This window comes from Coturnix japonica, chromosome 5 (assembly GCF_001577835.2).
Source record: "Coturnix japonica isolate 7356 chromosome 5, Coturnix japonica 2.1, whole genome shotgun sequence".
Classification (NCBI taxonomy): Eukaryota; Metazoa; Chordata; class Aves; order Galliformes; family Phasianidae; genus Coturnix; species Coturnix japonica.
In genome coordinates, this window is record NC_029520.1 from 8,157,167 (window position 1) to 8,182,149 (window position 24,983).

The 24,983-nt window shown below is 39.4% G+C and overlaps 1 protein-coding gene and 1 long non-coding RNA gene across 4 annotated transcripts; one reads left to right on the top strand and one right to left on the bottom strand.

Annotated features, from left to right (window-relative positions):
• Positions 1 to 677: 677 nt before the first annotated feature.
• On the bottom strand, positions 678 to 10,727 carry GAL (galanin and GMAP prepropeptide). Of its 2 annotated transcripts, XM_032445185.1 has the most exons (7): positions 6,314 to 10,727; positions 6,041 to 6,121; positions 5,353 to 5,407; positions 4,637 to 4,705; positions 4,161 to 4,247; positions 2,140 to 2,217; positions 678 to 959 (listed from the first exon to the last, which is right to left on the bottom strand). In XM_032445185.1, exons 2-7 carry the CDS (start codon positions 6,119 to 6,121, stop codon positions 907 to 909), a joined length of 423 nt encoding a protein of 140 aa, XP_032301076.1. In that variant the 5' UTR covers positions 6,314 to 10,727; the 3' UTR covers positions 678 to 906. The 2 variants fall into 2 exon arrangements, with proteins under 2 accessions (XP_032301076.1, XP_015719289.1); XM_015863803.2 differs by lacking the exon at positions 4,637 to 4,705 and having other exon boundaries at positions 6,314 to 8,678.
• Positions 6,040 to 24,489, top strand: LOC107314519. Of its 2 annotated transcripts, none has more exons than XR_001555478.2 (8): positions 6,040 to 6,142; positions 8,934 to 8,965; positions 11,750 to 11,830; positions 13,117 to 13,281; positions 16,060 to 16,208; positions 18,128 to 18,253; positions 19,266 to 19,394; positions 20,933 to 24,489. It is a non-coding gene; the product is annotated as an uncharacterized LOC107314519 (long non-coding RNA). The 2 variants fall into 2 exon arrangements; XR_001555477.2 differs by having other exon boundaries at positions 6,089 to 6,194.
• The last annotated feature ends 494 nt before the right edge of the window (positions 24,490 to 24,983 follow it).

Below are 24,983 nucleotides of genomic sequence, written 5' to 3' on the forward strand. Positions count from 1 at the left end.
GCCTCTGGCAGTCTGTGTGCTCCAGAAAACAGCATTTTGAAAGGACGGTATTTCATTGTACTACATAGAATGTCAAAATCAAATGTGAGGAACCTTTATAAGATTCTTCATACTCTGAAAGTTATCCACATTTCTCCTGTGCCATTTCCCCTTTATCGGCCTCACACCCCAGTCCTGCTACATCAAAACTCGTCAGAGTAATTAAACATGTGCTTGCTGGACCCAAATTAAGGCACCTCAAAAATTAATTTTTTTAAACTACTTTATGGCAGTAGAGTCTCCTCATTAAAGAGTACGAACCCAGTATTTGTGATGGCATAGTGTGAACCTATTACAATTGCATTTATATTATGTAACAGTGTCAGCCTGTAGGCTGGTTTATTAAAGATGAATAATATTAAATGCCAAGAGAACATGAGCTTATTTTGTGTCTATGAGCAGATGAACGGGAAGAAGGATTTCCGTGAAATACAGGAGTACAAGCAGATCTGTGACTTTAAAAGATTGTATGATGGTAACAGTCTGGAGCTGAACTTTTCCTGTGTCTCAGTGAGCTATGATTCTCCAAATGTAGTATTTATGTTCTATTTTGTGGGTAGAGACGCAGCATAATCTTACCATTTAACCTGGGATTGGTATGTGAATGGTCCTGTGCTTTTTAAAGGGAAACAAAAAAAAATAGTTGCTGTTTATTTTTATTTCATCATTTACCTACAGAAAAAATTTACAAAGCCAACATTTGACACCATAACATTACAGGAGAGAAAAACAAAACCAAAGAGGCAGAACATCATTTACCATTTCCCAGATTGATGAAAACAATACATCTTATCTTTTGTTCCTCTGGATCTTTTGTATAGAATTGATTCAGATTTACACTACGACAAAATAAAAATGCGTTCTTCTTCAGGACTCGTTTGTTTCCTCTGGTGAAGGTAAATTGTCAAGTGCTCCCGCCTCTTCAAAGAAGGAAAAAAATGAATTAGCAGGTATGTAACTGTGCGTAACAATCTTGGCAAGTAAAACATAAGAACCAATTACAGACTTATACTTTTTAAAATATATTTTCTGTTAACTGTAAGCAGTAAATTCATGGTTCTGATCCTGTGTAAAAGTTTATATTAAATCGTGGCAATACCTACTGTTAGGGGATCATGTGATCATATTCTGTCTTTTATAACCTGGGAATACAAGAGCTGTCTTGTGAAAAAGTGATTTGATATGATCTGGAGATACTATTTTTCTGTACTCCAAGGACAAATAGCAATACCAGCTTTTCCTGAATAAAAGTAGGTGTTAGGCATTGCTATGCTAAATAAGGAGTGGATAGTTACAGCTATTCTACACCTGTTTTTTATTCCTCATCCTTCCATGGGAAGAAATCATTGGTATTTCTATGAGATGCAATTTATTTTCTTGGCTGACAGCTCAGTAGGTATGAGCCTATTCAACACAGTGGACTCTCACGCTTTGCATGTTTCACATTCTTTGCTTTTTTATCCAGTCATTACTTTTGCTTCCCTAGGCTCAGATAGCAAGGTATGGAAATAAATTTCTAGGGCTCCTTTACAGGGGAACGCTAAACAAGCTAATTATTTATCCACAGTAAATATACATGCTAATAATGTTCTTTGAACAGATGTATGTATTTGAATTCTCTCAGGCCTTCACTTCTGGCTGTAAAGAGTTCTTGTAACAGATGCAGATTTGATTAAGTAAGCATTAAGTTGATGTTTTCAGTAGTGAAAATTATTTTGCTTGGGTGGATGCAAATCATTAAAAAAATTAGACCAAAGATGTCTGGCTTTGCGCTGGCTCCGTAACGTTTTAGTAGTCACTTTCTATTTACACAGTGCCGTGAGTAATCAAATAATACTACAAACCTCTAGCACTGGGTATTTAATTACCTGCGTTTTGACAGGACTGCCTGTACTCGTGAAGTCAGATGCCTTTCTAGGTATGTTCAAGTAGAACTGACTTCCTCACCTTCCTCCCACCCTTGCTCCCAGAAATACAGGCAAATCGGCAGCAGACTTGTACATTCAAGACTAGTCCCCGATGTCACAGGAGAAAGGCCAACAGAAACAGATCTTCAGTGCTCCTGCTAAATATAACTGTATTTAAAAGATATTCACTAACCTTTAAGATGCAAGTAAGTCAAAAACTCGACGACTGTGCGCACAATGTTCTCATCAGCCAGCGGTCTTCCAATATTTCCTAAAAAATAAATGGGTTCTTACTTAATGTTAACATGGTGTAAACGTATCTATTAATTGCATGTAACATTGTGGCTAAACTCATAAGGTTTCTGAAAAGACAATGTGAAAAAAAAATGCTTCAAATGGAATTCCTTGTTTCACATAAGAGCAAAGCAACTTTCAGGTGTGCAGCTGCAATTCTCAAAACAGAAATTGCACAGCTTTGTATGTCACTGCTACAGAGGAGCTACTATGACAGCTTAATGATCCTGACTCTTGAGGCCGTGAGCCCAATTGTAGAAGACAGTTATCCTTTGGTCTAAACTCCCCCTTTTGTGTCTGCTACCTTGAGATGAAACAGAAGGATAAATGCAGCAAAAACATCAGCTTTACAGAACACTTAAAAGTTCTGCATGAGATCTGACTTTGTTCCCAAGTAGATGCAAAGTGACATAGAATTGATTTACAGTCCTAAGAACTGGGCCTGGGGCTTATCTAGAGGCTCAGAAGGATGTGTTTTTGCATCTATAAAACAAACCCTATTTAATCTCTTTAATCTTGTGCAAGTTGGCTTTTTGATACTTCTAAAATAGCCCAGATAATCAAATGTTCTCTAAGCTTGTTGTTGTACTTGGGAAAATGAGTAATGTGTTTGATGTGTGCACTGCAAAACAAAACAAAACAAAACAGAAACATACACAACACACAAACCTAAGAAGTGGAGACATCTGCTTTTTATCAACAAGGAGGAAGCTTGTTCCATATTAGAGAACCAATTGTAGGTAATTTTGCACTGTTTTAGTTCACTACACATAGAAGAGATGGGTGGCAGAATCTGACTCACACTCCATTATCGCACTGGTGAAAATACTGTCCCTTCATGTTATCACCGAGGACATGTTTCATCTCAGAAAATAGCCTGAAAGGCAGCTTTTGCAGCAGGCGAGTGCTGGGGGAGTTGTTCCATGACACTAGAAATGATTAACTTCTGTACAGACCAGACAGAGCTGTGCAGCCCACATGAAAAAGATTGATGAGAAATTTTAAGGCAAGAAAAAATTCTGATTAATATGGTTATATTCATCATCATATTTCATTCGTAATCTGATATTTATTATATATATATATATTAGGGAGCTGAGAATACACACGTTCCAGTGAGTATACATGATTTTGATTTTGTATAGCCAATTGCAGCTTCGTGCACTGTACCTTTAGACTGCAAATGCTGTTTTCCTGGTGAAGTATTGGTATTTTTATACTAATGCAGAGGAAATAATTCTTGTTTTGCTGTTGCTTTAATATATGGCTATAAACCATCACTAAACTGGAACTCATTCTGGAAACACAAAATCTGAGCTAAGTGTTAATTTGACTTGACTTTTAATGGACTTGTCTTAGTTTTTGGACAAAGCCAGTTCTCCAGCTTTAATGAAAACAATCCAAATTACATATATATAAGAACATTGCAAAACAACTTGGAGAGGTTATTTTAAATGAATGGCAATCTTCTAACATAAGCAGTGTCATAGAAATCTAAATCGGTTGGTTTCAGCTCCATAATATCAAATTCAAAAAATATTTGCCAGTTTCTGTTGGTTTCCCTACTGAGAAGAGTGATCTCACTTCTTAAACAGAAATGAGCTCTCGATCAACTACGGTGAAGTCTGATATACTGAATTGCGTACACAGTAAGAAAAACAAATGTGTTTAAAGTGAAATCAATCATGCTGCTTTTAAAGTAATACAATTACGGAACTTCTTCCAAGGCAACAGAGAGTTTAAGCACACTTCTTTTCTGAGAGGGTGAAATTCTAATTGTCTTCCTCACCAATATTTAGTGGGATATCTGCAAAAGTGTGTGAGTAACCTTATATCTAAACAGTGAAATCAGATCAGTGATAGTCACTAAAATAAGACATTTAAAAAAAACAACAGTACTAACTTCCAGAATTGACTTACCTGCTTTTATATCCTCCTCAGGCTGTATTTCACGTTTACCGGTGAAACCATGTTTGTCGTTAAAAGATCTGTGGTTATCTACTGCATCTGACAAATAAATAAGAAATCAGAGGAGTTAATCAACTCAGCAGCAACCTTTTCCTTTCGTGGATTTCAATGACAAGATCACAATGAACGCTTTAGTTGGACGCTTATGTACAAAATGGCAAAAAAGGTCACTACAATAACCTCTCTTCCACATTCGTGGTTATGATTTCTATCATTTTCAGACCCAATACAGTGTCTACATACTTGTCAAAGCTGTTACTGAATTCAGTGAAAGTTCAAAGTAAAAAATAAGTTTGTACGTTTGGGTGTAGTCTGGGAGGTTGTCCTTGCTACCCTTTCCCCTGCTATTAGAAAGTTTTGTCAAGGTGTTTACTAAAAGAACGAGCTACAGATAAATTTTGCAAGATTATTCATGTAAACTATCTTACATGCCCCTGGTGCCTCTTCTCCCCTTGCAATGGGCATTTCCTTTATCATTAAAAGGTGATCAATACGACCTGCAACAAAGGATGATTCCTATTACCCAGTCTTAGATAAACGGCATTTGAAAAGCACATTTCGATATTTGTCAGTTTGGTTAGATCTGCTGCAGGGCACTAATCTACACAGCCACTGAACACGTTTAAGATGCATCAGTCAGTTTTCATGTACCCATTTATGTGCTCTGTATATGGAGAGTTGTTGCATTTGTCATGTGTCACTGAGACTGAGAATATATCAACACAGTGAACTGTTATAGTTTTAGACATAACTTTGCACTTTGTTACTGTTCTAATTTCTTTGTATATATGTATTTTTTTAAACAGTGCTATAATAGAGCCATTTTCAAATAGATTTTAACTGTAACACTTCCAGGAAAAAGGAAAAAAACAAGGATGTATTTTTCATATGGAAATTACAGGTCAGCAGCACACAAAGCGCCGAGATGTGCATCTGTGTATCAGGTATTCCAGCATTACAAAACAACAATTAATGCCAAAGGCAACTCAGTTCTGTAACAGGCACATAACAAATATCTAAACAAGCATTCAGTCTTTGCAGGCTCGGTGTAGCTGTCAGATAAGTGAGTAGCACACAACAAACAAGTTTTACAAGAAGAAACTTCTGAGTTTTGAAACAGTGCTAAAAAGGGTGCTCGACTTACGTGGCCCAAGCAGGTAACCGGCACTGTTCAAAGTCCAGCCCCTTTTTTCTTTTGCCTCAAAGAAAGAGAAATGCAAGTAGATTAGTGCTTGAACAACGCTTGCTGAAGACAAGAAGGCAATCGGCACCCAAATGGATACTTTCTTAGCAATAGTGTCTTCCAAAGGTTTGAAATAAGATAACTTTGGAGAAAATTAAGTAGTATAATAATATCAAAGCATTTACCACCACTAGCTCCTGCCTTCTCCCCAGACAGTTGTTGACATCCATGTGCTGTAAAGATTTCACATACTATAAGTGAAAATGCACACCACAGTTTGGAGATAGCAGTTTTGACTTTGCTTATTAACTTTATTTCCAGACAATCATTTAGCAAACAGCACATTTTTTTTCTATTAATTGCTTGAATTTATGTGACAGTTTCTATAAAAGATCCATATCTGCACCACCTCTTCTCAGTCAGAGATGGAAATCCATTGAATTTTGCTCTAGACCTTTGTTTCTTATTCTTTGTGACACGGGAGCTATTATTCAAAAGCCTGGCATTTAATTAATTAGCAGCCCCACATGTGCGAGTGCTACAGCTCGTCTAACTGCTGGGTATATAAGGAAAGAGCTCGCCGTCGCTTGTCGGCTTTGACATGGTTGTTGCCCGGAGAAAAGCACCCCTTTGGGAGATGAGTACTTACAGACAGAACCAGTCCGAACGTTTCTGACAGGGCGGCACAAAGGATTAAAGACAGAAACAGGAAACCCGCACACCTCTGCATCTGAAAAGAAACCGCACCAGGGTAAGCTTCAGGTCGCTCGCTGCCGGGCTTCTAGCTTGGATCCGCGTAGCAGGTGAGCAAACTGGCCACTGATGAGGGGTGAGGATGAGCCTTCCTCCCATGGGAGCCCGCACCCCGATTCCCTCTGGGGGGCAGCGGGACAAGGCCGAGAGATGGGAAGGGGCTGAGTACCTTGAGCTGGGGCACAACGGTGTCTCACAGGGAGCTGGCAGGTGACGAGATGGCTGTCCCACGGCTGATGCCGGAATGTCCCACGGGTGCTGGGATGTCCCGCAGCTGCGGTCCCAGTGGCTGCTCCAGGCGGGCGCTCACTGCATGGCCCCGGTGCGCGGGCACGGCTCTGCACGGCCGCCCTTCGTCCCCTCCGCTCTTTATGGGCTGTGGAGCCCCCCCACACTCCGCCTCCCGTGGGTCATTTTACCTCACCAACCCACCGCATTAGGAAAGGGCAAAAATTATAGCAATTCAATTAGAGGCTTTTGGAAGCACGACGCAGGCTGCAGAGAGATAACTGTCCAGGCAATTAGCCATAATTAGGGTGGCCTTGGGCAAGCTGGCAGCGAGAGGAGCTCTGTCCTCAGCAGTCTGGCATGCGTTGCAGTGTGCTTATCAGTGGAGACCAAGCAGACACGGCTGAATGCAGCTTGCTTTTCACTGAATCAGCTACGGAAGCAGAGCTAAATAAAAACGGCTATGTGCAAGATTTGCAGTGTTTGGGCATTGCATTTGGGAAAGCTAAGGACTACACACACACGCACACACAAACTCTTTCTCTCCCCCCTCATCCCTCTGCTTGTTTCCTCGGGCTCTCACAGCCCCATGAAGTCCTTTGATTTACAAGCCCCTTTGCCCCAGCGTCACAGCAAATAGAGCTAAAGACACTCAAGTCGTTTTACTTTAGTGCTGCTTTGTAATTCTTTGCTGCATTTGGGGTAGGTCAGAAATCTGTTTGTTCGTTGCCTAGGATGCAATACAGCAACGTTTTGTATCTGAGTTATCATGTCTTTTTATTTTCCCCCGTTGTTCTGAAGGTCTTGTGTGAAGGGTAGAAATGCAGCTCTCCCCAGTGGCTAGGCACACCCCAGCATCTTAACTACAGAATTCCAGCCTGTAAAGATTCAGTTGTTTATCTTATCAGCCAGTGTAGGTATGTGAAAAACCAAATTACACAGACAAAGATCCTAATGTCATTTCCCAGTGTCAGGGAATATACCCTGCCAAGTCATATTTTACCAGTGTAAGTCCCCTCAGCTCTTCTCTCAGTACAAAGAACATAAGAGATGTTGTACAGAATGTTATACTTCCATCTGGCTCCTCTTTCTGAAGCTGCTTAATATTTTCAAACTTCTATTGTGTGTGTGTGAACTTGGATATAGAGTAAAGGCTGCTAGCAGGTAATACAATATCCTACTTTCTATTAGTTTAGAAGCAAATAGCATTTATACTTAAGTAGCATAATGTTCATATTCCTGGCTAATGGCAGAAGCTGTGTCTTGTAGCTCTGTTTTCCAACTTCTTTGTCAGAAGCCATAACACTGCAATTATCTGTTCGCCACTGAATTCCAGATCTAAAACTGCTTGAATGAAGTTTATTTTATATAACTGTTAAATGCTAATGCACATTAATGTGAAGCAAGAAACTTACCTTGATGTTTTGTATCATTTGTTGAGGACGTTCTGACAGGTGACACGCTACTCTTATAATTCAGAATAGATAGATCTAGAAAACAGCAATGCATTTTCTGGTGTGAAGTGCTGTTTTTCTACACTTTATTAAAGATGTGCTTTCTGGCTTTCAGCTCTTAAAAAAACAGGTATCTTCTCTCAAACTTGAAGCATCTCTGACATACCGAGTGTTTTCTTTGTGTTATTTGAGTACAATTACAAAGCCAGGATTTGCATTCAAGCAGAATGATACAAATGTATTAATTCTGTTATCTTTGGCTGCTGGTTTGTTTTTCAAGCGCTGATAAAAAGTACTTGAAACAGTGTGCATTAGCGTGTATATTTTATTCCAAATTTGCATCACAGTTCTTGCATCTTGTCAAAATTGAAGGGAAAAATGACCTCTCCATCTTCACTAGAGTCAGATGAAAAAGAAAGCCTCTTCGTTTACTCAAGCTGTTAATCCATCATTTTCCCATTATACGTTTCGTGTAAATCTGTCTTTAGGTTAGTGTCAATTAAATCATTTTATCTGCCATTCCTACAATTGATGCTATCATTCTCACGATTTTCCATGGTTTCTTTTCTTCCTTAAGAGTTCTAAACCTCACTGCTTAGAGAGGAGAATTACAGTTTGGTCTGAAGCCTGGCTTTCATAGTTCAGCTTAAAAACAGCCTTCTGCTCAACTCCGTGGTTTATTTTCCTACTGAGGTGGCTCTTCAGCATCTGATTCCTCCACTGATGTATTTCTTGGTTTCATTTTGTGAGGAAGTGTTAAATCCAGAGAAAAATCCCAACTCAGTATGGGTTGAACAGCAAAAATGTCTTTTAGTTGTGATTGATGTGGTAATACAATCTATTTAATTTTTTAACAAAAACTGTAAGAACAATGAATGACTGTTTATATAGAATGATCTGGAAAAAGTGGATTTGAGGTGTATTTCAGCAGGAGCTGGAGATACAGTGGCTCTTTTTCCTGTGGAGCTTACTGAGAGATAAGTGAAAAAGGAAGAAATGATTCTGCTACTGAAGCTGTACAGCCAGGATAAAGGATGCAGTAAATAAATAGTGAAAGTATTCACACAGTGATGCTCAGTTTCATGAAAAATGTGTTTTTCTTCCCAGGTGGTATCAAGGTGCTTAGAGACCGTCTTCAGGTATGTATGCAAAACCTCTAATTTTATATAAGTAGTCAAAGTGAATTCTAGACTTGAGAGATGAGTTACAAGACACAACTGACTCCCATATACTGGCGTAATCCCAGCAAAACTTTGATGTTACAGGAAGAAACTATTCTATCAGGGGGAGGTCATCATCCAACTGACTAGAACTGATTCTATTAAGAGCTGTGGAGATGATGTCTGTCTTTGAGTCTGTTTCAGTATTTACTGGTGAGCCACTGACATGTAGTACCACAAGCAAGTTCAGTTACTGTTCTTTTCTGCACTGGAAACTATTATAGATTTTGTAATATTGGTGTTTTAACTGTAAATTCATAAGTTTACCGTAACTGAGCATGGAGGTCACAAGTTCAAGGCTTTCTGTGACAAAATCTAATTCTGAAAGGGAAAGACATACATTAATTTCCAGTAGAGTACAGACACTGACAGCTCTGGGTGTCCAAGAGCTATGAAGAATTCTGGATGCCAGCAAGACTGTGAATGGCTCCAAAGATCTAAAAACATAATGATAGTTTGCTGGTAAATGGAGACATTATCACAGAGCAGCTGTATTACCCAGCTCTTGGTACCTCAGCTGCTCATTATTAACCTATCAAGGCAGAAGCTGATGACATTGCATATATCTGAAAGTCATGTAGATACACAGCTGTATCACTTTTAAGGTAGTTTACTCTGTAAGTGTTTGAGAAACCTCTGGATTATTTTTTTCCTTCCTATGTGTAGAACTTGCTGCTTCCTTAATGGATGTAGAACTGAAAATATGGTAGGGTATTTTTTTTCTTTAGGAAACAAAAAACATAAAACAAAGGCAGGAATAGGTGAAAGGTCCTTTTCTTTGTCCTCCCAAAGCTTTTACTATTGTTTTTCTCCCATTTTTCCAATTTGTAATTCCTGCAATTTTCACTGAGAGTATCTTTTGTCCATTTTACCACCTGCAGCTCAGTGTCAAATAGAACTAAATATTATAGGTACCTTCCGTATGAAGGGCCATTTTCTGATCCAAATTACACTGGTATCAACCAATAATTTCCTGTTATTAGACCACTCAGTGTGCTAATAGTGCTGTTATTCACACTACATATATCATTACAACAAAACTGTCTCCATAATAAATCTTTTAAAATGGTTTTCACTTCAGGAGGCACATTGATTTTTAGGCTACTAGTGTATTTAAGAAAGAAAAAATAGAGCAAAAGGTTTGGAGGAATGTTCTGAAAATAATAATATTGCTATAAACACAATAATACTGTGAAAAATATTGCTTAATTCTACATAAAACTTAAAGGAGAAACAAATATTTGGCAGATTTAGTGACAATTAGCCAACAGCTTCAAACCTATCAAGGATGGGTTGCCAGCCAATGCAATTACACAAGCTTAATTTCCTAAAGATGTCAGACTGAAATAGAAGCTCTCCTAATGAGAGTTTATATAATAGCCTGAGGAAAGCCCCGAGATTCTGAAATAGAAATTCTAAGAAATACCATTTGTCAGGGTTCCTGGTTCTCTCTATAGTGGATCAATATATGTTGCGGATCCTGCTGTATTTTTCTAGTCCCCTGCATCCCCAGATTACTGCTATTTGGGCAAAGTGGCTGCATGTAGTAGAGCCTCTGCTCCACCACTGTCATTTATATTATAGGGCCAATCAGGGAAGGGAATGGTTTCACAGACACTCCTCTCACAATCAAACATGATAACTCTGATCTTGGTTCAAATGTAGTGTTTGTATATTGCATACATTGCAACGTTAAACAAACTAAAAATGCAGTTTGTTTAAAAAAAAAAACAAACAAAACTTCGCATACATTGCAAATAACATTAGTCCCTTATCTGACATAACATTATAACTCAGTTAGAATTTCTGCACTGGCTTTGAAATCACTTAAAATTTACAAAGGAAGTTTTCCAGATGTGGAAAGGGTTTGGCACACTTGTTCTCTGACAGGGAAGCGTTATCTGAACAGGGAGTGCTCCCACATCTTCTCAATGGAAAAAGAAATAGGGAAACAATGATGTTCTGATTTCTCACCTCTAAGTCTTTTTCACCTGAAGCCCTGGGGTGAGAATGCACTAATAGCAAATAAAAGGCACAAAGTGTTCTCCACATCACACCTGAAAACCTTCAAAACACTAAACCAACCCAGCTAAAACAATTTCATCTCAGGCTTAAATCTATTCTCAGTGGCCTAACTTTCAAATGTAGCATTTCAGCTCCAGCAGAAGTAATAAATGTTATGATCTGTTGAGAAGAGATTATGGTTCAGAAGAGATTATGCAAGGCTGAAATTTACCTTAAAATTATCTTTGTTCTCACTTGTGATTCAGGAGGATGCAAAACTTCAGTTACATTTGTTAGGATCTATAGTGAGATCCTGATGTGCGCTGAGCACTGAGAATCACTTCTGATTCTCAATGGGAACACGAGTGCTTAAGAGCTTTCAAAATCCTCATTTCCATCGATGCTTTGGACATACGAGTTAGACATATAGGCCTTTTTTTTTTTTTTTTTTTTTTTAAGTTTAAAGACTGACTGTGGAGTGAGGGGGAGAAATGTCAGTTATCTCTGCTGCATGTGACATTTTCCATGGGTCTGCAGAATAAAAATGCCAATATTATCACATGCAGGATAGGTTGAATTAGTTACCCACACAATGGTTTTCTATTGCTGAAAAAGGATGTTTATGAATTCAATTGGGGGGGGATGGGGGAGAGAAAGGGTAGGAAAGCTGCTTACTTTATGGCTTTTTGTCTTTTGTAGGCATGAATGGTGCTTATTCTTTCCAGTGGCTACAGAGGGAGCCCGTGCTCTTAATTTAGATCAGCATTTGCTCAATGCAAGGTATCTGCTTATTTGCTTGGGAGAAATCAGCAGAAAGCTGGAAGTTTGAGGCAAGCCAAAACCAAGGGCTATTAAGGTGCAGACAGTCTGTTAAAATGTATCCTTAGAAAAAGGCGCACAGACAAATTCCCAAACAAATCTCTTAAACGGCCCTAGAAAGACTGCAGTGAATTATGGTCTGGGGAGGACTGAATTTTCCATCATGCTAATTTCATTTGCATAGCACTGCCTCCCACCCGAGTTCTCTAATTACAGGAAAAAATGCATTTAAGGCTCTGAGATAATCATGTTCCCCAAGGAAAATTTAGAGAATAAAGAAGTAAATGACATACAGGACGAGATTCAGCTTCTTAGCTTGAGGAACTTACTTACATAGATGTTAGATATCGAGCTCCTGTGATAGCGGAGAGGAAATCAGAATGGTCAAGGGTGACACCACTTAAGCTGATAGAACCATCTACATGTGGTTTCAGTGACCACATAGCTAACTATCCATTGATTGCACTGGAATGTTTGACATGGAGCTCTTCTGTAGGGGCCTAAATTAACTTTGGGTAATTGCACTCACAGTGACGCTCTTCTAAACAATGAGAAAAGTGTTCAGTGATTATCCCAGGGAATAAGTAGGATTGGATTAATCTGCGAGAAAAAAATCTGCAGAGTTTGGTGATTAGGAAAGACTCGGTAGCTATATGGATAGAAAAGGAATCTTAAGAAATCCAGTATTAGGGGATTTCAGTGGAGGCTTCTGTAGAGAACAGATTCAGGGAAGGTGCCGTGTATAATACGGGCCTACTACATACTCCAGAAATGAAACATTTCAAATGGGCACTCTCTCCAGTCTGCCTATATTCCTACCTGTGTGAGCAAGACCTGTGCACAGCATGTTTCTTACAAGTATTTCAGGCCTATTTATGTTAAGACATAATCTGCATTTTTACCTCTGTGATCGATCCCAGCACATGCAACATCTTAACTTCCCAGCTTCCCTAACTTGCCGTCTCAATGTCCTTAACACTTCCTTGGTTGTTCTTTTGCACCGCTGTAGGACCATCACTCCTTTTCATATTCTTTATGTCCTTGTCCCATTTTATCTGTGCTCTCTTTAGTCTGCTTTCCAGAAAAATAACAGAGATTATCAGTGTTTCATTTATCAAATGTATCATTTATCAAAATGCTACAAATGAAGCAAGCCAACAACTGTAATTTATATAATCTATAGCAAACCAGGTTTAATTAACTTAATACTTCCTGGACTACTGAATTTCTTTTGATTGCTTTCATAGGTTGATGCAGTGACCACATTGGAAAAAAGCTCAAGAACTCACCTGGATCAGCTGCTGTACGTAGCACATCAACAGAGGCAGCTCCTCAGAGCCTTCACTGTGTTGCCAAAGGTGGAAAATCCCCAACCTCTGTGGATTCTTCTCCAGTGTCAGGCTTTGCTCAAGGTGATTTTTTTGTTTGTTTCAATTTGCTTTTATTAGGATTTTCTATGTTGCAGCATCTTATCACTGTACGTGTCCTAAACTGTTTGTAGCTGCAATAGAGGTAAGTCAGATTGCTGCTAGCGCTTTTTGACACAGAGCTTGTATGAAACAGAACACGTCCTCCAGTCAGCTCTTTTCTTCAGATAAATCTCACAAAGAAAAAGAAAATGCAAAAACAGGAGTCTTTTTTTTTAATGTTAGTTGGTACCTGAATCTGCACCATAAGGGAAGTGGTTGGATTGAGAGCTTTGCCTTTTGCCATTTGAACATCAGCAATTACCCTTATAAGCTGACATTCTAAGAGCCATGACTGTGTAATATGTGGCTATTAGCCTCTTTTACTTTACCATTACTGATAAAATTGCAGAAGGTATAACTTAAACATCTGCCAATGTTACAAAAAACAAGAAGGTAACTAATCTCTTGTCCAAAAATGTCCATCTATCCTTCTATTAAATGCTGCATATTTACAATTTATTGTACTTAGAACTGCACTATGTAAGACAATATTTTCTTATCTAGCAGTACTGAGAAATATTGCTTGTTTAATCAGACCTTGGTTCTCTATGCCAAGTTTTTGCAAAGAAGAAGCCAACAGAAGCAGATGTTTTTTGATGAAAGCAACTCCATTTTCTTCTATCACTTTCACTAAACAATTATGTGCTACTGATCCAATAAAATACAATGAATATTCAGCACCCCTTTAACATTATCAGCTATGTTACTGAACTAACTGAAAGCACGCCCCTGTGGCATGCGAGAGTTATAAATAAATCCTTATTACATCTGTCCATTAAAACTTTCGAAAACTGCATGTTGTAAGGACATATGTGAGTTTCCAAGGACTATATGCTTATAATCTAACACTTAAGTAGACCTATTTTCTCGTCTGCAACTAAAAACTATTCATATAATACACAGAACAATTGCCAGTGACCTTTCTTCTCATCTGTTTCCAAAATTCTCATTGTTAATATCTCTCAAGATTATACACTGAGAGTTCTCTAAGACCTTAATGAAGCCCACAGGGCAGTCCTGAATAAATACTTATTGTTCTTATGAGAATAAATATATCCTTTCACTTCCTTTTGAATTCCTCCCGAACCTTTCAGTAGTACCTGGCTTCTTTTCCAAGGGCCAGGCAGTAACAAAGGTCTGGTTTCTTATTAGCGGTGTAGGCAGGCAAACCGTGATGCTCCATTTTCTCTTATTGAATCCAGGAAAAGCTATATTCTCTATTCTTTGGCCTATAGGTTCTAACAGATTTCTTCAGTTTACTTTGTTATTATCATCCCAAGAAATAGAAGTGAAGAAGCCTTCTGGCTGCTTCAAATTGGAGTATTAGATGTCAACTTCTTAGTATCGAATAAGAAAAGTTTCTCGGTTTCTACTTGCTTCTGCTCTCTACTGTCAAAGAGATGGGAAAATTTAGACCTTTCATCAAAAGAAAAACAGAGAAAGGAGCAAACCAGACCGATAATCAGGGAATCTAGGTTTTTTTGTACCTGGGAGATTAATGGCTTCCTACGGGGACAAAAGACTCAGACCACTTGTATGCATGGAAATTACTTATGCACTTCTTTGGCTCCGGTACATTTGCAATGTTTGGTTAAACTTTATGCTTAAGGGAAGCTTCCATGGTTTATATATAGTTAAATATCAGTGCGTTCGTGCATTTTTTTTTTTTTTTTTTTTTTCATTTTTGGGTTACAATCAGTCAGATCTCAAATAGATCTAGTCCAAATGGAACCTCAAAATCTGGGCAGCAGTTTCAGATAAACAGGCAAATACAATAATTACTGAGTGCAGTGATGTTTGTCTTTTTGAACTTTTTCGTGCTTTTTTTTTTTTTTTTTTTTTTTTTTTACAGTTTAATAGCAGTACATCTACTGTATTTCTCTGTTGAAGTTGCAAGAAAAAAAAATGCAAGCTTCTTTGTGACTTGTAGGTTGCATGAAAGCAATGATCTCATATATATTATGCAAAAACTTGAGCCCTAAGCAAAGGATTATTCTGTTAAAGACCACTTACTGTGTAGGTTGATGCATTGTGCTCCTCTGGTCACACTGCTCCCACTTCTGTAAACTCTTGGTTTTCATTTCGTTTTGCTAACTTTTCTTACCGTTCTTCTAATCAGGCAGATTATAGAGCTGACTGTTCAGTGAATACCTGTGATTCATTAACAAGAAGGAAAGCAGAGATAAATGCTTTCTCAAATTAAGATTTTCTATCTTGTTATAGTGCTCAGAATACTATCCGCATAAGGTGGGATTTCTTTGTCTTCTTTTAAAGCCTCTGAAAGAAGTTTAAGAAAACACAGATTGTGATTAAACAGCTGGCTTTTCTTTTTTAATATGTAGAGGAAATCAAATCAAATTTTTTATTAACTGGAATGACCTCACAAATTTATAAAGGTAACTAAATGGATTAAATCCCGTTAACTTTCTTCATTAAGGACTGCTAGATTTTTCTCTACAAGGCTCTTTTCTTACTCAGCAATGGACACGGGCAAAAAAAATTAAAGTTATGAAGGACCTATACTCCAGCAATTCTTATGTATTATTCATTGGAAGGCACAATTTCTTTGACCTGTAAGTCTCAGATGTCAGGCTATGGTAGGAGGTACAGTCCACTCTCATTCTATTGAGACAGTTGTCTGTAGATGCAGAACCTTGTGTGACCTGTTAAGATGCTTGTTGAAACATTTAAGTGCTGACAATCCTCATTCCTCTTTCCCAGCTGTTGCTGTGCACCAGTGTTTCCCTGTCTTAAATCTGCTGTCCCAGAACACACCCAGCATCACCACAGCTCAGCTGCGTGCAGCAGAGGATCCCTTCGGAGCTGCTGGATCTGACATGGAGCACTGCCCTGCTACCAGACCTTGGCATGTAAGTCCAGTATAGAGTGATGTCTTCTGATTCTATGACTAGTTTCAGCTCCACATGTAAAGGTATTTCTGTTAATAAAAAGTACATATGAGTACTTAATATACATATATATATACACACTATAAATACATATGAGTACAATACCCTTTCTGTATTATCAGATTTTAATAGAACTGCCGCAGTTTAACTCCTGAGCTACAACTGAACCTGATCTCTTTGTTCATTTCCTCACACCACTTTCAATCTTCATTTCTGCTCTTGAATTTTTGTGTGCGCATATTTCATAATGTCTTCTGTCAAGTAAAAGGTGATTTTAAATGCTTTACAGATTGGTGTACAGAATCTGAGATTGATGTACTCTGTTTTTCTTCATAAAGCACAGCTAAAGTGCTTTGACAGGAATTGCGAGCATTCAAAACAGTAACAAGCTGCCTTAAGAGAACAACACAGTAAGCTCTCACTTATGTCTTGAAATCCCTGTCTTCTCTAAGTCAGGGCACCATGCCATCTTCTTTAGCATGTGGGCCAAAATGTTTCCTTGAAAGAGAACAGAATGATTATGCTTGTGGTACTTCCTATAGAGTAGCACTGTTTTCCTGGGCAAACAGTGACACGGACTCTTTCAAACCCAGGTGTACCCACAGAATACGTTACCATTTCCCTGGTTTTTGTGGTCATTCTGCTTCCTGGGTGTTACTCGGGGCTTTTGTTTCTTACAAGGAGGAAGGAAACATTCATTCCACTCGCCAAGCAGAGAAAAACTGGTTACTTTGAGGAACAACCATCTGACTGGTAGTCTACAAATACTGATCTATGGGTATGTTTTATCAACTTTCACCTCTTAATGAACAACGCAGGAAAGGCAGCAGAAGGTTTTGTGATTCATGCTTCCATTTTGAGCCTGCGTTCTTAGTTGTTATTTTTTATCTTGTTTAGATACCTAACAGAATAAAAAAGAAGATCCCAATTCACTGCTGTGCCAGTCGCTCCTCTTGGATCACTTCTTTTGTAGGCAGCAAATTAGAGCCAAATGTCGGCCATCGTAGCTTATGAACCTGCATTAATTTGGCAATAGAAGTAAAGTAAGAGTGATTTGTAACTTTTGGAAGCACCATCTCAGACTATTTATAGGTTCAAGAAGAGATCACTGCACAGATTGAGATGTCTGTATTCAAAACCATAATTTGTTTTTGTAACGGGTGCCCGGAACACGCAATTCGGGAAAGGAGGGAAGAGCGGAGAGCCAGCAGATGGTTCTAACCAAGAGAAAACACAACGACAACGTGTAACCAAATCAAACAAAACGGGAGAGATGAGAGTACCCAAAGTAGGAGTCAAACCACAGCAGTGCGAGGGCAGCGTGGGCTTTGCTTCATGGCCATCTGAAACAGCCCGGGGCAAAGAGTTGCTATGGTCCGGTCCAGAGTCCCACCCCGAGTCCCAAACCACTTGCACTCTCTTTCTTTCCTTTTTTCTCTTCCTCCCCCCACACCTTCCTCCCCTCTCCATTCTGTCTTTCTTACAGCACCACAGGTCACTTATTACTGAAAATTTACAGGCTCCTTTTTCCCTAAATAATCAAATAAAGCAAATTAAATAAACCAGAAAAAATCAGAAATATGCCTGGCAGACAGCTAGCCTACTAGTTTTCTCGTGTAATTGAATAATATTTATCAAATAAGCTTTGCATATACTGGAAAAACAAGAAAAATTACAGACTATTAAAATAGTTAGCCTGTTTTTTATTAGGTATCTACTGTATTGGAAAGGTAAATGTGCATTAACACTTCAAGAGGAAAATACACCATTTCCTAAATGTTTTTGTGATAAATACTTCTCACAAGGTATATTTTGCTAGCGTGATTAAAAATAAGAATAATTGCATTCTGTTTCCAGTTCTTTTTTCTTTTTATGTCCAGGATACATTAATGTATCTCCGTGAAAAGAATTTCTATCAGTAACTGCAGCATCTGGCATCACCCTCGTGTGATTCAACAAAGAAGTGAGATGCTGTGGGCGGTCAGAAGGACCACCTCTGCTAGAGGGTAAGGATATCTGCACAGAAATAGACCCTTGCTTTTTCATCTGTCATCTGCTAATCAAAATGATTTAATCTGGTCTGGGAAAGGTATTAAATTTAGACTCTGCTGAAGGTCACAGGAAGTGTTTCATCATCAAAGTCCTAACTCAAGAGACCTCTTACTTAAAAACCATGTTTAGGTGGGTTTCTCAGTCACAAGACGTTATTCCTTAAGAAGAAGAATGGTTCCAACAGGAGGAACCAGAAAATTACTTTTAAGATTATTGATGTTTTTTTGAATTAGGAACAGCAGGTGGTTGAGCAAAGGTGGTTCCACAGAAAAGAGGGAAGAGAAAGTGGTCTTTCTGCTGGTAGAGCTGCTCCCTAGTCTAAGGGAAAGCACATTAAAGATTTTCATTCTCAAAATACGAGGGAAGAGGATTTATTTTACTCACCGACATGCAGGCAGCAGCATGTGAACCCAGTAGTTGTATAAGCAGCACCTCTTCAATACGGTGGTCAGCATTCAGGTGCAAACTGCCATGGAACTCGAACAATTAGTTCTTGTAAGTAGCCCTATTTCAGTCCTTGCCTGATTTATGGTGTAGGGGGAGCACAAGGCTCTGTTCTATTCTCTATTATACAAATATGATCTGAGGCAATTTTTAAACAATGTCTGTTCAATACAGGAATCTCCTCAATATTACATGAGAGCTAAATCCCAAAACATCCAGAAGCAAGCTCAATGGATTCCAGTGTTCTGAGGCCCTGCTGAGTGGGACTTGTGGCTGTCGGTTGCTATAGGTAGAACAGCCCAATAGTTGTGTCAGTAGTTATTTTCACTCAGAAATTCAAGTCAAATATGAAATGAGACTTAGCTAAAGGTGAAGAAACATGATGGGTTATGAAATGTGGCATCCAAAAAGGGTGCAGCTCATAATCTTTCAAGTCTTATGTATTAAAGTAGCATCTATTTTAGTCCTACCAGTAAGCAGCTTGCCAGTAAAAGTACTTGCTGAAATTCTTGGTTTTTCTAGGGCTAAATTTGGCCATGAGCAGCTGGAAGACATCACTGCAAAATGCAGAGAAAACGATGCAAGTGCTTCTGCTTATATTGTTCAGCAGGAGACACCCAAATGCATTGCAGGACCAGACAGTGCTGCCAGGTGAGCTAAGTGCTTCTCATCTTTCCCTACTTGAAGAACCAAATGGCCTTATTGTTGGACCAGGTTACCCCAGGTTTGTTCCATATTCCATACTGTCACTTCAGTATGAACAGAATGATAACTGTCCCACCTGTTAAAGGACATTTATGCCCTTGATTTGATACTACGAATGACTGGTTTTTCATCTTTATATTCTTTTACCACACAAGCAAGACTGCAGCAATCAATAATACCTTGTCAACATAACTCTGCAGGATGTTACTGTTAACTACATTTTGTTAGTTGTAGACCTCGATATGAAGAAAATCTGCTTGTTAACAGAAAAACCATCACCATAAAACTAAGAAAGAAACCACCCTTATTTTGTGCTGTACTAAGATTGCATTGAATTGCATCTCTGGGATAAACCACAGACATGGCTTCATGTTTTAGACAGTGACTGTTAAAAATGCTGTGTGTTCCCCAGCCCCTTTTTCATTTGTAACCCGAGCACCAAGAAGACAGCTAAGGATAGAACGCTGGAAGATCCATCGCTAACCTCATAGGTGCCAGTGACTTGCCTCGTATTGTCTGGTTTCCCTCATGGCACGGATCCTGCAGTTCCCGTGTGCACAATGCGAGCAATTACTGTAGATGTTGAACTCTTAAGAAAAATGCTTCTCTTCTGAAGTGGCAGCTCTGCCTCCTTTTGATGTGAAGCCCAGATGTTAGAAATGGGCAGCTCATTTTCTTTTCTGATTTCTCTCATAACTGAAACCTTGATCTCGGTCTCAGAAATTGTTATCTTATCTCTAAAGCACATCACATTTATCTGCCAGTTATCACTGCGTGGTCTACAGATAGAAAATGGCATTTGGAGTTTATATAAATGAAATTTACTCATTTTAATTATATTTATGGTTAGCTTGCTTACTTTATCTGCTTTTTATTCCTGCATTAACTCTCATTTGAAGAATGTATGTGATATTTAGGGAAATTTTAATGATTTCCAAACCATTTCAATATTCGGATGCATCTAAATTATTTTTTCTGAGCCCGCTGTGGATGAAGACCTTTAAAATGCAATTGGTGTCAACCACAATGCCTTGTGAGTCATTCTGGGCTATTAGGAAGCATACTTAACATTTCTCAAGCCAGCACTTTTAAAGCCTAAAACACTTTTAAAGTCCTAATTCATGGACTATTTGGAAAACGTTCAATAGTAAAATAGTCCTCTTATCTGCAGACTAATCCCACTGCAAGCAAAGTGAGTTACATCTGTCTGTAGGCACATCAATGTATCCTTATCACTCTGTTTTCTGGACCCTGTTCTATTGTGCAGGCTGGTTCCTCAGCCAGTCTTCATATTGAATTTTGCTGAAATAGTTATACTAGTTATATAACAACAGCCATTTATAACAGTAAGTATTAACTCTGCAGTTCATGAAATCATTCCCAAATGTATCCCCATCACCTGGCTAAAGGATGCAGCCCTACTGCCTTGGGCTCAGAGAGTACTTCAGAACAGCAGGTGAGCTGTCAGTGCTCCTTTTTTACAGGGGAAAAACAACACAAAAAGAGAGAGACTGTCAGCATCGGACAGACGAACATCACCATCCTCAAGGTGATAGAAATCAATACTCCATTCCTCTCTGTGGATTCCATGGCTATCTAGACTGCAGGTCAAGTGCTGACCTACCCTGCCTCTGCTTGATCTGCCATCTGCTAAGGTACCAGCTCTTGAGAGTGTATTTTCTTCCCAGCCATTGCTGTCACTGAAGTTTTCCTTTTATCTTAGAGAATTAGCGATGTTTCAATAACTGGTACAATGTTTCCTAGAAACACTTTTTATTTGTGGTTACACTTACATGGTTACACAGTATGTATCAATGCTATACAAAAGATGCTACCGAAAAAGCCAACAATTTGATCTCTTTTTGATTTTCCAAATCAGTTTTTCTATGCTATTCAGGAATTGGGTCTCCTGCCCTTTGCCCTCAGAGAAACCTCCTGCTCCTCAGCAGCACATTTCTGGCCAAGGACACAGAATGCTTAAGTAAAGCCTCTGGACAGTTTTTCAGCTGCTCTTTGAATTCACCTTCATAACCCACATGGTGAGGTTCACTGTAACCCAACCTGACCGTAGCTGTTCCTGGGATATGGGATTCTATCAGAACACTGGGGTACCCTCTATAACAATGTTTGTTTCTCATTTCAATTAAACATCGAGATATAAGACTTCTAGGGAGAGAATTCATGAACTAATTTTAACAGGAAATAATTAAAATGTAGGTATTTGCAGGGAACGTGCATTGGGAGAATCAGAAAAATTGCTGTTGTGCAAAACGTGGCTTGGTGTAAGTGCTTTTCTAATACAGAACTTGTCAACAGAAAAAAAAAATCAGCAGAAAAACAGTTCTTTATGTATGTGCTCTTTGCTATACAGATGGGCTGCATCGTAAGGATGTAGATGGTATTTATACCAAACTCTGACCAGTATTTAGAGTCTAAAAGGGGACACAAAGCATCGGAAAACTTCCTCAAAGGGAAAAAAGTGGTTTTTCAAACAGCGTTAATGCCAATCTGTCTGTATTTTGGCACACTTAAATTACTGTTGCGATGGTATTACGAAGCCTAAGGGGCTACAGAACTCAAATGTGAGGAGGGAGTGTCACGTGCCAGTGAGCTCTAACTTTGAGAATACAACATTTCTTCATCTGCAGCAGGCAAAGGCAACCAACAGCCATAAAAGGGCTGGATCTCAGTAAGGAATCAGAGGGCTCTAAAGTCAGCTTCCACTTCCAAACCAATTTTTATCCTTGTAGACATAGTATATGAAAATACAGTAATAATCAAGTACTGCTGTGGGCCTCATTCCCTCTAGCTGGAGGCACTGCTGGAATGCTATTAATGTCTCATCTAATAAACTGAAACCAGCTGCTAGAAAAGTTCCATTTGTTCTTTAAAATGTTCGATTATGCCAGTAGTTCTGTGATTAATACACAGGGCTGTTTACACAAATGAGAAATGTTCCACATTTTGAGCCCTCCTTTTATAATACAGATTTGGTTCGCAGCTTACTTCTTCAAGCGGGCACACACAGCTGATCTGGCTCAGAGAGACAGTAATAGATGGCAGGAGAAATGAGGAAGAAAAGGACCCTGCTCCTGATAACCCCCATTGGTAACAGCGGCACGTGGGCTTCCTGAGCTGAGGAGTATTTCTACACAGTGAGCAGACCCATTTAGCTGTCGTTAACTTAGCTGACTGCTTTTAAACCCATCCCAGCTTTATACAGCTTACAGATTAGTGGCTTGATAGTTAATTTCTTGAGGTGCAGGAAATCAGTCATTTTCTTTGTGATTTTTCTCTGCCTTCATCCCGTTCTCAGCCCCTTTTCTCAGTGCAGAAGACAAAAGAACTTTTGCACATATATGTGCCTTACCTTTGTTCATCTCTGCTGCTGCAGATTGTTGTTCTTTCTGCGTTTGTGGGTACCAATGGATTCACTGAGTTAAGGTCCTTGTTTTGTTTCTAGTAAACTCTGAAGCCCTTCCAGTTGTTTAAGCTACAGCCTAGCAGAACGTCGCTCTAAAATAAAAGTAATCCCAAGACTTCCTGCTCAGTGTGGCAGCTGCAAGTTTCTCTCTGTGTTATCAGTGTTAAAACCCCAGGCATGTTGCTTGGACTGATGTAGAATTTAGTCTGCTGCTTTATCAACTGTTGTTATTCAGTCTTGTGAAATCTTTTTTCAACACTGTGCTGATTACTTCCAATTTCACTCTGTTTCATGTTAGAGGACAAACCTGCTCACCTACCACGTGCAGCTCTTCCAAATGCTACAACAGCCCCACCGCTGTTCTGTGAGGGATTCTGGTAAGTGATAACCATGTTTTAAAAGCCAACAGAGAGGTGGGATTGCCTTCATCAGAGTGCCAGTGTCTTGAGAAGCCAAGAAACAAAACTACCTGATGCTGCACACAAAAACTGGCTTTAGATATGCAGCTCGGACTGCTTTAAAGCACACAAGCTTATTTAGACATTTATGTTAAGAATGGAGCCACAGAAAATAGCTTCAACAGTATAGAAGGTGGTGGAAGCCTCTAGAAAGCAGGAAGATCAGCAGTAAGGAATTGGTTTACCTTAGTATTAAGGAATTGGTTTTAAGGAAATACAATTACAATGAATATTCCTTATTTATTCCTATTTATTTCAGAAGCAATGCAGCTGGGTGTGATGGAGCAAAAGGCGTTTGTGACTAACCTGAGTGAGGTGGGCAGCTCTGCACTGGGAAAGGCACCGTCACAGAAACCATTTGCATTAGGTGAGTACAGCCCAATGTGCTGCTGACTGCTCCTCAGCCAAAGCAATACTGCAGGTCACTAAACAAGCACAGAACACAATTCAATATCTTTTTATGTTATTACTTCCTATCAGCCTAAGCATGGAGATCACACTGTGAATGCCCTCTTAAAAAAGCCCCTTAGCCTGTGCAAATGCAATCTGATAAAAGCCAGAGGTTCGCCAGAGCACAACAAAGAGTTATGGGATAGCGTGAGAAGGCTTAACAGAGTTTGAGCCCCTTCCCCATGTAGCTCCTTGTGCCTTCATTCAGTGCAAGCACTGCTCCGCAACAACCAAAACACTGGTGTGCTATAAGCATTAGCCTGATCCTAACTCCAAGACACAGCACTGTATCAGTGCTAGGAAACCATTAACTCTAGCCCAGCCAAAATAAGGAGAATCAATAAGTTCTGCTTCACCCCTATGGAAATGGAGATCTAGAAATTATTTAAACTATGGCAGTTCCACTGCTCCTTCCTTTCTTGCCTCCTCTCCATCTAAATATGAATTAGATGATTAAGAGTGATGCAAATTATAGAAATCGTGGCTTTACTGGATTCCTCACGCACTCACAGGACTGCATGGTCACGCGTCCTCTCTTCCACTGCAGCCTGAAGCGCTGCCTCATTCTCCTCTGGGCTTCGGTCCCTGAATAAAATGGACAAAGGTCTCTTGCAATGCTTTCTGTGGCCCCACAGAAATGTAGGGATTCCAGGATGAGATCAGAATTTCTCAGTGGCAATGCAGGAGTAGTCCTGTGGCAGAAAAAAAATAAACAAAAGAAAGTGTACTACCACTGGTGTATGCTAATAGAGGAGTGCCACTGCTGAATGTGCCTCGTGCTGCTCGTATTCCTCAGGATACAAATGCGGTTGTAGTGTCTTTTTCTTTAAGTTTATACAAAGACCTCAAGAAGATCCAAAGTAACCCCCTGCAGCCTGGAAGGTGCAGCAATCGTTTTCTCTTCAGCCCCACCCTTGTCTGACAGCTGCTATAATAGTGATGCCTCAATCCCAGCACTGTAACTTTCCAGGCACCGCTGCATGCCATATGGACTTAGAGAAGAGAAACTTTCCGGGAGCGACCCCAGTTTAGAAACAAAACCAACAAACACCCCCAGCAAAAAAAAAAAAAAAGAGGAAGCTCAGAGGCTGTCAGATGCTGTCATCTGCTGCAAGCCTGCTATTTATTCCCTTGGATCCCTACTACGTACGTAGCTCTGCCCTTTAACACGTGCATGGAGATCTCCGCAGCACCACCTTCAGC

Coding starts and splice junctions, on each gene's coding strand:
- GAL (XM_032445185.1), bottom strand. CDS start 6,121: ATGCAGAGGTGTGCGGGTTTCCTGTTTCTGTCTTTAATCCTTTGTGCC. Junction 4,248..4,636: donor AGAAGAGGCACCAGGGGCAT/GTAAGATAGTTT, acceptor TTTATTTGTCAG/ATGCAGTAGATAACCACAGA. Junction 2,218..4,160: donor TGAGGAGGATATAAAAGCAG/GTAAGTCAATTC, acceptor TTTATTTTTTAG/GAAATATTGGAAGACCGCTG.